The sequence below is a fragment of the Protopterus annectens genome, chromosome 9.part0 (genome assembly GCF_019279795.1).
Source record: "Protopterus annectens isolate FY-2018-M chromosome 9.part0, PAN1.0, whole genome shotgun sequence".
NCBI classification, from domain to species: Eukaryota; Metazoa; Chordata; order Ceratodontiformes; family Protopteridae; genus Protopterus; species Protopterus annectens.
The window spans coordinates 308,887,157-308,901,675 of NC_056743.1; the positions used below are offsets into that span (position 1 = coordinate 308,887,157).

General features: G+C 42.4%; 1 protein-coding gene across 1 annotated transcript in view; it reads right to left on the minus strand.

Moving 5' to 3' along the window:
* The window catches only part of LOC122810517 (inner centromere protein-like), a 1,067,288-nt gene that overhangs the window by 739,345 nt on the left and 313,424 nt on the right, over positions 1-14,519 (minus strand). The window contains exon 7 of the mRNA XM_044082099.1: positions 3,112-3,160. Within this exon, the coding sequence (XP_043938034.1) occupies positions 3,112-3,160 (49 nt within the window). The remainder of the gene's footprint in view (positions 1-3,111; positions 3,161-14,519) is intronic.

Below are 14,519 nucleotides of genomic sequence, written 5' to 3' on the forward strand. Positions count from 1 at the left end.
AGTTCGCAATGGTGATTGTAAACCATCCATCTTTGTCGTTGTGCATATCCTCAAGGTCTATAGAGGACACCAAACAGTCTTTTCCTAGCAATAGAAGAATGGACTGTATTATGACCATCCAGAATTTCATCCGTTTTATAAATCTGTTCAAGTGAACTAGTTCCAAAATCAGCCAGCACTCCCCATTCTTCTTTGGTACCAAAAAAGAGTCTATAATAAACTCCAGATCCTTGCCAGTCTTGTGGGATCTACTGGGATGATCCGAATGTTTAGTAGCTTTTTTCCTCTAGTGCAGTTGCCTTTCCTTTGTTGGGTGGAACATCCAGAAGTTTCTTTGAGTGGACGGAAGAGAAATAGACACAGGATGGAGAATCTGCTGGTTAGGATCTTCTGTATCTCTACATCTCAAGCAATGAATGACCAGACCATGGGATGCAGGGATAAGGCCCCCCACCCTGTCTCCAGAGTGCAGCAATCAGGCAACCATTCAGAAGCGCTGGTAAGGCCTACTGCACAGTACTCCAAAAGTCTTTGGTTTTGTGGACCAAATCTGCCGGGGGGGCGGGTACTTCAATTATTACAGTTCCCTACTCTGCCTCAAGGGGTGGAGTCTCGACAGTAGTATCAAGAGCAAACTCCTGCAGCTTACAGAAGCACAATTTCTTCCCTTCCTTCCAATTTCTACTGAACGTCCTGGGGGATAGAAAACACTATCCCTACATCAGAGAGGGGTTTTCTGTCTTGTTCACTTTTGGATAGTGACTTCAACCTTTGGCCTGATCAGTGTCGACCCATTTTAGGGGGAGATAAGTTTTTAAAGTACTCTGCAAAGTCACATGGACTCATTCAGTCAAGCTTCCAAATGGTTATGCTAGTGCTCGCAGCTCTAGAAGCACCTTCAGTCACACTGGATATAGAGCATAAACACATTAGTCAGGGATTGAAGGGTGACCAACAAAGTCGACAGACTTCCTCTACTCCACAGATAAGAACCCAGAGACAGATTTGGAAAGCTCCTTGTTCAAATCTCTCCGACAGTGAGTTACATGTACCAGACAATTCAGCACCCTAAGCAGAAGATCACTTAAGTTCATACTATTTCCCAAACCTGCCCAGCACCGGATAATCATTGTTAGGGGGATGCACAGTGGAACTTTCCTTGGCAAGTTACTTTTTGGTGGATGCCACCACAACAGAATAAAGGGCAGGACCCTTACTGCAATAAGGACGATCCTTTGGGAGGAAGTAGAAACTTGTCAGGTTTTTGTGAATCTTTTCAGTTACATCAGGGTCATTCAATGCCCACTTAAGCGATTAGATCAATCATCTCATCCACAGGAGGAATCACCAAAGTAGTAGATGGGCCAGCCTCAAAAAATACTGACTCATGCAAGGACAGGGCTTCCGAAGTCTAAAACACTTCTAGGATTTTACCTAATGAGACATCCTGAAGGGGGAGATCTGGGGGACCCTTCTTCCCTCAACAAAGTCAGCATCTTCAATTAAAGACGCTTTATGGGAGTCGATGTGCGTTTTTGCACATATGCATCCAACAAATTTTCTCAGATGCTGTGGGGAAGACTTGGAAATTCATTGGGAATTCTCAGTGTGGACAGTCAAGAGACTGGCTGCCCTGATGGGATAGAAAGTGTATGATCAGGATCCAGGGAATTGCAGTAGGGGAAGGACAGATCCGAGTAGGAGGGAGAAGTCTGTTCCCTAGAATGAGAGAATGCTTTCTTGAAAGTTTTGAAGGCACATTTCAAGACAGGACCAGAACACCCAACAAGGATTGCTCCTGGAGTCACACTCTACTCCGCTCCCAGACCAAATACTGCAGCAAAGCTGTCTAGTTGTGAAGCTCCAAGGGGAAGGAACAGCTCAAATAACTTCGTAGTCAAGCCAGGCACTCTAGGTCCAAAGGTGGTACCTCAGCTACAAAAGCAGTCTGGTCTGAGCCACTTGGCATTGATCAGATCAGAGATAATGCCAGAGTTGATAAAGATAAAATCTTTAGATCCGACAGACATACCCTGGGGAACACCCAGATCCAACAGCCACATGAATCGGAGAAAAAGTAGTAACTGAATGAGGGGATGGGTCCCATGACCCCAGTTCTAACTGGGGTCGGGACCAGGAAAACCCCCAGCTGATATGGGTCCCAAGAAACGTCCGCATCAGGCCTCTCCTGGAGATGGGAGATAGTAACATAAGTGAAATCTGCTCCAGAGAAAAATGTAATTCCTGCAAGGGAAGAGTATAGAGTCAGATCTGAAAACTTTGACATTTTTGGGGGTGGAGATGAGGAAGACTAGTGATCCAATGATCGCTTCTTAATTCCCTTTGACTTCCCTTTTTCCTTAAGCTTACCATGGCTCTTTTCAGCCCTGGATTTGTCAGAAATCTTTTTTGTAGGGGGAGAAATAGCAGAAACGGCAGTAGTGTATGAAGAGGAAACTTCTCTTGCGCAAGCATTGAAGGGCTCCTTGATTACCAATTTGTTCCTCTTGTTCACTTGCCCTGTGACCAAAAGCAATGCAAATACAAACAGTAACCCCCTATAAGTAACTACACTAGAAAAGGGCACTATATCAACTAAGCTATAACTATATTAAACTTCTAGTCCAGAAAAGCCAATGAAGACAGGCTGCATAAAGGGCAATGAATAGAAATAATGGGAAAGACCCAAAATTATTTACTTATTTTTGGTAAGGGAAAGAAGAAACAAAGTAGAAGAGATAGTAAATGAAGAACAGAGGATAAACAGAGAGAGAGAAACCTCCAAGAAAATAAAACTTGACTTCACTTAAACCCAGCCTGAGCTAAGGAAACCGTCTGTAGCAAATTAGATCTGAGGTAACTACTTGCAGGCAGCTATGGGCAAAGTGAAGAGACTGAGCACTGGATCCAAAATCTGAGTGTGACCAAAGTCATATCTGAGGTATATCCAATAACCCATCCATTGAGAAATGGACACCATAAACATCAGGTTAGTTCTACAACAATTTTCTATTAACATGCATAATGTAGAGGGAAGAACAAAACAACTCTTGCACCAACAAAGGCAGTGATGAGAACTCCTCATCAATTACCAAGATTGCACATACTTACCTGGCACTTAGGCTCTCTTCAGTAGCTGAACTTTGGACAGCGTTGTTCTCTAGGGAAGAAAAGTCAACAGCAGCTTAAAAGGTTACCAAAAAGACAACATTTTATGCATTTTGAATATTAAAACTCTTTCCTAGCCAACAATGCTCTTCTAGGAGAAAGTGAGTTCATAACAGCTTACCAAAAGACAACGAAATTTTATACACTATTTCGAAAAACATTTTTGCCCCCATAATGAACAAAAAGCTTTAAAAGCAATTCTGCTACTATAAATTGTAGAACTTCACATATATTAAATGTAGTACTGAAAGTTAGGCATGACAAAAATTGCAAATAGTCAGCCTTGAAGGCATCAATGCAAACAAATGGACGAGTTTAAGTACTTGGGATCAACAGTTCAGAGTAATGGTGAATGTGGAAGAGAGGTGAAGAAGAGAGTACAGGCAGGGTGGAATGGGTGGAGAAGAGTGTCAGGAGTGATTTGTGACAGACGGGTATCCGTAAGAGTGAAAGGGAAGGTCTACAAGAGTGTAGTGAGACCAGCTATGTTATGTGGGTTGGAGACAGTGGCATTGACAAAAAGGCAGGAGTCAGAGCTGGATGTGGCAGAGTTAAAGATGTTAAGATTTGCAATCGGTGTGACTAGGATGGATAGGATTAGGAATCGGTATATTAGAGGGTCAGCTCATGTTGGACAGTTTGGAGACAAAGCAAGAGAGACGAGATTGCGTTGGTTTGGACATGTGCTGAGGAGGGATGATGGGTATATTGGGAAAAAGATGCTAAGGATGGAGCTGCCAGGTAAGAGGAATAGAGGAAGGCCTAAGATAAGGTTTATGGACGTGGTGAGAGAGGACATGCAGGCGGTTGGTGTGACAGAGCAAGATGCAGAGGATAGGAAGAAATGGAAAGAGATGATCCGCTGTGGCGACCCCTAACGGGAAAAGCCGAAAGAGAATGATGATGAGTCTCCTATTAAAGCTCGTACATATTTGCCACCTGCCTTAGATGATATTTTGAAAGTGTAAACAACTCCACAGCACACAGAGAGATTAATCCCTTAATAGAGCCTAAACCAATATTGGCTATATTAAGGACATGGAGGGAGCTGGCTAAGGAGAGAGAAAATAACAGGACTACTTCCAGCTTGCGCATCCTAAGGGGGACACTCAAAGACTCAATGCAGACAGACCAGTCCAAGCATGACTCTTCACTCCAGCAAAGTGCTGTCAGTTTTTGGAACTGTATATCCTTTGTAAGTTTGGCATGACTGAGACCAACCTGCTAGTGACAGCAATCTGAGGGAGAGAGACAAAAATAGTGTAGAGGTATCTGCTGTCAATTTCATAATCCCCACAGTATGAACTCTCTCTCCCCTCTTGCCCCTCACCAGTCCTCCTTTACATTATTTTCAGACACTGGAGAGAAAACTGGACACTTATCAGAAAGATACTCTGCAAAGGAGGGGCAGACAGAGAAAAAAAATAAGCAGCACATTACAGAATTGGCCAAGAAGGAATAAAGTCAATAATTCTTAAAGGAAACTTTCTAACTTGTGAAATGTCAGAAAAAGCTACTTGCAGTTAATCTAAACTGGCACATAAAAGAGCAAAGACCAACATTTCACCAGGGATCAGAAATGGTCTAAAATGGTTAGTCGAAGACCATTACAACTAAACAATACGCTGAAATTATACAGACACCCAGTTATTTCTAGTCTAAATGGTCTAATTACATTAAGACAAAACAGTCCCTTACTCACACCCTTAACAGGCACAGAGACAGCAGCGCTTATGTTAGGCACTTCCCACAAATGTAGATGTTTAAATAGGGTCATTGTTGCACTAATGGCTCTTGGAATTTCTAACACTACAGATGCAATAGGCTGAACTAATTACCAGAGATCCCAACTTCCACCACAGTCTAGTGGACATCCACCTCAGGCATTTTTTCCCCAGTCGGATACCACACTCTATCCTGGACATCTGTAGCATGTCCTACATAGGTCAGTCTCTGAGCTGCTTTAGTGAATATCTGAGAGCTACATGGGGTGCAAAAAAATAGAAGGAAGGGTACATGTTCCAATGTTAGGATTAAAGAAGGTGGTGGTAGAAGGGAAGGAATTTATTATATTCTTCATAGCTTCCGGTTGCGTAATGACTCTTCGGATGATTTCCAGAGCTAAAAAAATTTGTGAGGCTGGTGAGTAGTTGGTCAAGGGGGGAAATCAGTCCCTAAGGGAAGGCCGATGCAAATCTCGATATGGTAAAGGACACAACTCCTATGTTATAATGTTTAAGGAGAAGGAGTGGGCAGAGGTCCAAGTTGTTGCTGGTAGAATGCTCTAGGTAGTAACCCCAGCAAGAAAGTTTGTGGTAGTAGCAGTAAACCTAGTGGAATATAGTAGGACACTGTTAGTTGATGGCCTCCCAGGACACTGATAAAAGAAAAAAGTTTGAAGCCATTGGGACAGACTGTTCGTTCATTACCTTCTGCAAGGACACAAAAAGCAGGTCTGATTTCTTGTAGGTTTCTATTTTGTCCAAGTAAACTCAAAGATGCCTATGCACATCCAAGGAATGTATTAGTCTGTCACCATACCTCACACCTGTACAGATTTTCACAGAATGTCCAGATTTTTGCCCCATATTATCAGTCTGTTCCTCATAAAAATTGTGTTTTAATTGACAAATCATTGGGATGATTTAAGGATTAGTTAGTAAATAATGACCATCATTTGAGTTTCAGACTTCATAGCCTTCAGAAAATGTATGGCAACAGAAATCCTGTTATTCTAGAAACTTTTTAAGTTTGTAAGAGCAACATTTAAAATGTGGCCCTAGTTTTGGGCCTTTGTCCCCACATTTTGTCAGGCTTTGTCCAGACTTCTTACAGCAAGAGGTTGAGAGGTATGTCTCACCCTTATTTTTAGGGGGGGATGGGGTGTGGGGTGGAAGATTAGCCTAAGTGTGGGATAACTCAGACACCACTTTTGGCATACAAGAGGGGCTAATGTGAAGAATAGTCTTGTATTTGTGGAAAATCAGGAATGATTACTTGCACAAAGTTTGTAACTCAGAAATATTTCTGGCAGACGTTACTACCACTAGTGGCATAGTCATCCAAGTAAGCACATCATAATGGCAGATGAAGCAGACAGCTGAAAGGCGTGGAAGAATGAACTTTTCTACTACAAAGTTAAGATCCCATGGGGGACAGGCTCCTTTATGGCTGGTCTCAAATGCAGAACCTATTTTAAAAATTGTATATTGGTTGAGTACAAATAGGCAGGGAGACGAGTAGCATACAGGCAGAGAAAGCTAAAGAATGTATTTTAACCGAAGCACAAGACAAACCTTTTTTTGCAAAGTTCAGAAAGAAAATGGAGATGACGAAGGACAAAAATTCATCAGAACTAATGTCATTTCAAGCCATGACTAAGTCTGTTGAGGAAAGAGTTTAACTGAATAAATGGGACTAGATTTTTTATGCTATCTAGGCTTTCTATTTTTTTTTTCTTGGTGTTGTGTCTTCATTTAGAAAAAAAACAAGTCGTCCAATGAAAATGTATGTATGGAGAGAATGAGTTCTACATCATCCACCCTGCTTGTCTCACTCAATGTGTTTAGGAGGAGGAAGTGGGAAGAGTATGAGGGACCCTTTGGGTGAGCTGTTGCAGCATCTGCAGCTCTTTGGTCATTCTTGGGGGTAGTGAGAAGCAAAGATACCCGAATGGCCCTCTTCCCAAAACTTCCCAAGTATCCTGGGGTTAAGCTGTAGAAGAAAGAAGCCATAAAGAAAATCGACTTCTCCAGGGAAAGTAGAAGGCATCAATCATCCATACTCCCTTCTGTAGAGCTGTTGTGCAAAACTTTCTGAGCTGCTTTTTCTGTAATACTTTTTACCATTTGGTAGGCATCTGTCAAAGAAACCATCATCTTGCTCACATTCTTCCTCTGTGGCCATTTAAAGCCAAGTTAATGTTTAAAAAAACAGAATTCTTTCCGACAGATGTTTCTGCATCCTGGAGGAGGACTGATTTGAAGCCTCACTCCAACTTTAAGCATCTTACTCTCCTTTTGATTTATCCACTAATTTGGTCTAAACCTGAGGTCCAAAAGGGTAAGAACCATTGAATGGTGTGATGAGAGGAGATCTTGAAATTCCCTACAAAATTTATGAAACACAAATAAAGTGTGGAGGTACACAGTTGCTCTGATACAGGCAGACCATTCAATGTATTATGAACAAGGCAGATGCTGAAACTGCTCATGGTAAAAAGAACAGCTGTCTTCACTGGAGAACTTTCATATACAGGTCTTTATCAAACACATTTTCCAGAATACCAGACATCAATATTATTAGTCTGGAGCATCAGCAAATGTGCTTATGACCTTCCCAAAGCAATCCATCTCCGTTGACTGTTTTTACTGGAGAATGTTACACTAGTCTTTTTGGTGTTGACCTTTACAGTCTCTATGGTTCTCCTAAAAATTACTACACTACAGGATTTCAAATCCAGCAATCAAAGCTTTAAAATGATTGCAGGATCCTATCCTATCTCCTAGGCACAGTGGCCACCATATATCAGGCTCATTACATGCTGCCTTGGAGATGACTCCCAACATGCTGTTTAGAGACAGAACCACTCGGGAAGGGAGGGGAAAGATCTCAAGGTCACCTACAAGACTTCACCTAAAGCAGAAGAGGAAGGCTAGGCTACTTATCCTTCTGCATAAACTATAAAACATTTCCTCAAACATGGGGACACAAAGTGGGGTGGGAAAAAGTAATCACCCTCACCTCTGGCATTCATATAAACATTTGAAAAATCACAAGGGGAATCGCTACACTAACTTGCACACCACCCTCTACATATCTCCTAGGTGGGGAGCTGTCCACAGAACAGAATACATGCATAGAATTGAGCTCAGATTCCCAGGTACACTTCCTCGAGATCTTTACATCATCTACATCTGTCTAAAAAAGATATCAAAGGCCCAGACACAGGCTGGTAAGGCCAGTACTGATACACTGGCTATCTCTCGGACCTTTAACACAGTTTGCAACATCTGCAAAGATTGTGTCTCCAGTGACTCCACCTACAACGAGTGACAACAGCAAGAACTCAACACTGACCTGTAGAACCAAAGATGTGTACAGGAACCTGGCACAGATTCTTACTACCAAAAACGCAGACACTTGGTACCAAGGCCAAGAGCTCAGACCCTGCAACCCTCCCCCCAGACTGACACTGAAGAGTTCAGTTCCGATATTAGGGCTGAATCATCAACCTTTGAGCTATAGACACAAGACAATCAGACCAGATCCTGCATCCTGTATCAGAGCCTGCAGGGAATTAGGCAGCCTTGAAGAAATTTAGGCTGGATCTGAGACCTATAAAAGAGGCTAGCAGCAAGAATGGAATGGTAATGATATCCCTGTCCAACCCAATAAAAGTGTGAAAAAAGACCCAAATCCATCTACACATCAACATGACCCTGAAAAGCTTTGTGTAGCAAAAGCCCAAAGAAAAGATTCATGAGGAAGATCTGCAGGGAAAGACCTGGTAAAAAGGGGCCAAGGGGAAAAGCCTTAGAAATGCCCAAATAAAAGAAAAGCTACCGCCTCTTACAGAATCCGATCTAGGGACATTTATCTTCAACCACACAAATGGCCAAAGTAGGAGATCCCAGCCTTGGAAGTGTCCTTTTCCTCCGTCCTGGAAACCCTAGGCAGAGGGGTGGGGTCGGGGGATTCTGTAAAGGAAAACTCCACCTTACGACTCAAAAAAATTTGTGCTCTTTCTGATCTATTTAAATGCCTCAAAATCACTCCAAGTGCTTATTTGACAATTTTAATGAGTTTCCTCAAAAGGGTGGATGGGGCCTCTCTAGACAACGTGATACTGTTTTTTAGCTTTCATTCCTCCTTTCCAAAATACATTTCAAGTCCTCTTTATACAAGCCATGCTAGACACAAGGAACTGGCATTATTTCCTTGTGCCATTAAGACTGAATGGCAGAACTGTTGAGCACTATTATCTAAACACAACGATAACAGAGCTACTCTCCGTTTCCCAGACTGAGCCTCATTTGTGTCTGTCAGCACTGGTTTTATGCTATAAATAGCTGTTGGCTACTTCCAGAAAAAGTAGGTAAATAGCAGGCTTTTGTAAAGGATGTCTTTTGTACTTTTAAAAGAATTGACTGACCTTCCCCCACACACTCAAGCTGGTGTGTGAAAACTCTCACTGCGGAAAATAATCCTTGCTGTACATTCACAGGTGGCAAGTAAAAGGATTTCAAACTAAATCGGTCTGCTACCTCCAAATGCTTTCAGTGGGACGTTTTTCTCTCAGTCTCATGAATGATACAGAATAAACGTGCTTTACTAGTTCCTTAATTATTTCTGTCATGTTCACCCCCACTTTTTCCTCTGCTTTATATTTATTTATACTTTGTTAACCAGGAAAGTGAACTGGTCCCAGGACCCTTTTCAGCCACAACTCGGGCTACATTGGTGAAGATAAGTAATAAATGCACTTCACAATACAAAGAAAAAAAATACTGACGACAGCGTGTGAAAAACAGCCAAAGTGTGACCATGAAAAAGTAAAACAATGTTCATCGTGTTACCCTGCTGCAGTCATCACACTTGGGTTATCCTGCCGTCAGGCGGTCACGCAGTTGGCCTGAGTTCCAAAGTCTTGGTCCAGCGTCGGTTGCTGTCGCTTCTTCCCTGACGTCAGTGCGCCAGGGGTATACAAGAGGCATCAGACGCCATTTTCTTCAGTCTTTCTTGCCGCGCGGTGCCTGAAGCAGAAGCAGTTCGCAAGTGCCGGTCGGCTGACACCTGAGATTTTCGATTCGAATTTCAGTCCGAAGTCTTCAATAAAGCTATGTACCCCATTGGGGAACCTTTTCTTGCCTCAGACCGATGTCAGAAAAAGTTAACAATTGCATTTCTTGTGGGAAGCAAATACCTCATAAGGACTTCCATTCTTATTGTATTCCTTGCCTAGGCCCAGACCACGACGTCACAGGTTGTCGGTTTTGCGCTAGGTTTAATAAACGAACTATCAAACGCTGTTTTGACTTCGCACATTACTTTGGCAGGAAATTTAATTCTATCATGCCGTCGGAGCAGCCGACGACCGGCATGCATAAAAAATGCAAGGATAAGGACAGGCAGCCTAGGAACAACTCAGACTCAGAGGCCTCCGCTGGGCCTGTCGCCGGTTTTCAATGAGGCGCCTATGCAGCCACTGACGACCGCAGAATTGGAACCCCAGACAGCCGCGGATTCTCAAGCGGAGTGTACTAGGCCGACGCAGCCATCTTCATTAGGCCCTTCCGACACCAGAGCAGGAAGAGACCCCGATGCAGTTGGAACACCTTCAGTTGCAGAAGGTGTCTTCAGACTGACTACACTCACTATTAAATCTTATGCTAAGCTTAAAACTCCTTTAAAACAAAAAAAGACTGTACATCAGTCTACAGTTCAAGGCCCCATGCCTAAGAAACAGATGTTTAAGATGGCTGAAGATTTGATTACCCTAATGAGGGGTTCCCATCCCCCTCCAGATAAAAGACCAAGACAAGAGGAGGATTATGCTTCCTCTGACCAGGTTTCAATTTCCTCAGATTCTTCTGAGGAACAGGATTACACTTTTCCCCCTTATGAAAACTTTGATGCTGAAGACTATTCCCTCAGCATCTCCCCCTGAAGACAACACCTTTGGGGAAACTTCACATACCATGAGGGAACATTTCCACTGGGAAGGCCAGGACTACTCTGATTCTAAGAAAAGGCTCCGAGAGTTCCTTTTACTACCCCAGCACAGACCACTTGCTATCCCTCCAGTTCTAGATATTGTGGATGATGTTTTACTTGGAGTCTAGCCTAAATCCAGACTCTCTACCTCCTGCTCAACCCAAACCAGACAGATACTACAGAGTGCCTGACTCTCACAAATTCCTTTATAAATGCCCTGTGGCTGACCCAGAAACAATTTCCCAGGGTCACAAAGGGGCTAAAGCTTCTATGGCTAAAAATCCTGTGCCCTCTGAAAGGGACTCCAGAGCCCTAGACAGACGGTGAAAGAAAATATACACCTCAGCAACTCTGGCTATGAGAGCATTAAATTGTCAGTTTCACATGCTGAAATATCAGCAATTCCTAATGTCTCAATTAAAACAAAAAATGAGCACACATACTGAACAGTCTGAATTCAAGGAAATGCAGGATCTGGTGCATGCAGCTGAACAGGTGGGCAAATATACTTTACAATGTGGATTTGATTCATTGGGAGCTTCAAGTAGAGCAGCTGTTACTTTGTCTGTCATAGGTAGACATGCTTGGTTAAAAGAACAAACCCTACCTGATCATGTTAAAGCAAAATTATTGGATGCACCTTTACAGCAGGATATATTATTTGGTGTCAAAGCAGAAGAGGTTTTAAAGAAAATGAAGGGTAAGGTAAAGTCTATGCAGACGTTAAAGGATTTTTTTACAGGGACAACCCCCTCGTTTCAGCAGAAATTGGCCAACAAAAAACTGGTCCTTTCCAGCTTCTGACAGATCACAGAGGAGCAAATACAGATGCCCGAGGGGCAGAAGTGTCACAAGGCCCTTACAAACCTCGCCAATGGGGTACTGCTACCCAGAAAGGAGGAGAAGACAGGCCCCAAGCTAGCAGAAGACAAACACAATGACTCAGTCCTCAAACTACCAAGCAAATCTTTCCTGGCAGCTACCTTGGGAGGAAAATTAGCATTTTTTTGCAGACAACTGTCACATCATCACAAAAGACAAATGGGTCCTAAACACAAGGATACAGATTCCACTTTCATACCTTGCCAAGGATAAAAGGAATGCCAAACCTGCCACCAAATCAATGGGAAGAGGCACAAAAACAAATTACAGCTCTCATGGACATGAGAGCCATTCAACAGGTACCTACACAGGAGCAAGGACAAGGATTTTATTCAAGACTCTTTCTACTCCCAAGAAAAGAAAGCATGGAGACCCACTCTAGATCTTTCAATTCTGAACACCTATCTGCAAGTACCAAAATTCAAGATGCTAACACTAAAGCAGCTTATTCCCATGCTGGGCAAGAATGCTTGGCTAGTAACGCTGGACCTCAAGGAGGCATACCTGCATGTCCCTATCAGACAAAATTGCAGAAGATACCTCCGCTTCATTGCAGGTTCAACGCATTATCAATTCTCTGCACTGCCCTTTGGCTTATCTACTGCGCCCAGGGTCTTTACAAAATGCCTGGCACCAGTAATTGCATACTGCAGACAGAGTAATTCAAATATACCCATACCTGGACGACTCCCTTATTCAAGCAGAAAGCAAGGACATTCTTTTAAAACATCTGGCATTTGTCAAACACCTTCTAAGTTGCCTAGGATACACAGTAAACAAAAAGAAATCAAAACTAGTGCCCTCACAAAACATAATATTCCTGGGTGCCAGCTTGAATACAATGGCCCAGATGGCTTATCTCACGCCAGACAAGCAACAACAGCTGACTCAATATTTCAAAATAATGGCAACAAAGACACAACTCCCTGCAAGAAAAATTCTGCAGGCTTTGGGATTCATGGCATCTTGCATAATACTAATACCATTTGCAAAACTGCATATGAGAAAATTACAATGGTACCTGAAAAGCGTATGGACTCAGCACAGCCACAGCTTGGAAACAATGATACTACTCATTCCCTGCCTTCAACAGGAGTTTCTATGGTGGGCACACGCATGTCACCTCAACAAGGGTCAGCCTTTCACCTTCCCAACAGCCAGGCAAACTATGACAACAGATGCATCGGACTATGCCTGGGGAGCACACATGGCAGGACAGTGCATTCAGGGCAAATGGACTACAGATCAAAGGCATCTGCATATCAATCAAAAAGAAATGCTAGCAGTACAGAATGCACTAACAGCTTTCAAGGACCTCTTACACCCAGGACAACTAATTTTACAGTGAGCTTATCGAAGGAAGGACACTCAGCAAACTCGGAGCTACAATATATAACATTAAGTATCCTGTTTTTTATTTATTTTGTTCTTTATTTCTTTGTTGTTTATAGCACTTTGTGTACTGTGTATTTTTTCTATCTAGTTTCACTGTTTGTGAGGTATTAACTGGAAATTGTCCACTCTTATTAAGCATCTGTTGGGTTGTTTGTTTATGATAACTTGTTGCAGTTAAATTCTTTTTTTCTAGTGGCTCCTTTAGCTGTTTAAAACTTTCATTTAAAGGCTCACTGCTGCTTTTCAGCTGGGAGTAACACTTCTGCAGTTTGTTCTAAGTAGTGTGGATATTTGTAGCATTTCCATATTCAGGCTTGTATTTGGGCCTAGTGTTTGTGGAGGCTGTGTGTCTGAGTACATAATTCAGGGACATCTTGTTTTAGCCAAAGCCATCAGGCATTTCAGTGAGAGAGAATTGTTTGAGGTCATTGGCTGACTGAGGTCTCCTGGACTACAGCTTAGACTAAGCACCTCATTGGTTCTTTTGAGATTTCTTTCTTAAAAGCTGTCTCAGGTTTCAACTTTCTGTTACCTAAGAAGCTCAGTTGTGAGTGTTCAGCCATTTTACACTGAGCTTATCGAATGAAGGACACTCAGCAAACTCGGAGCTACAATATATAACATTAAGTATCCTGTTTTTTGTTTATTTTGTTCTTTATTTCTTTGTTGTTTATAGCACTTTGTGTACTGTGTATTTTTTCTAGCTAGTTTCACAGTGTGTGAGGTATTAACTGGAAATTGTCCACTCTTATTAAGCATCTGTTGGGCTGTTTGTTTATGATAACTTGTTGCAGTTAAACTCTTTTTTTCTAGTGGCTCCTTTAGCTGTTTAAAACTTTCATTTAAAGGCTCACTGCTGCTTTTCAGCTGGGAGTAACACTTCTGCAGTTTGGGAGTAACACTTCTGCAGTTTGTTTCCTACCCTCCCTCCCTGTTGGCATAGTGTTTTTATAGTTGGTGGCTTTGCAGTTGCCCGCCCCTAGTGTAAATTTGATCTGGGACCCTCCTCCCAGTCTAGTGTCATTACCTCATTCTACCCAGTACAGGGAGAGCATTTGAGAAGGCCAATCAGCTTAGTTTCTGCTACTCCTTTCTCTCTTTCCTTTCTCTCTTTCCAAAAAAAAAAAAAAAAAAATACTGTATTTGTGTTTTTTCTTACTTTATTTTGCTCTTGCGTCATCTTAAAAGTACTCAATTGTATTTATTACTGCTTGGTGTAACTCATTGTAAGCCTTTTAGTTTAAGCACCTGGGCTTCAGACCAGTTTTACATTAGGAAGGTTTGTGGTCTGCACTGTAGTGGCAGAACAGGTAGCTTACATCCTTCTAAGTTGGGAACTGCTTTACAAAAGTGTGTCT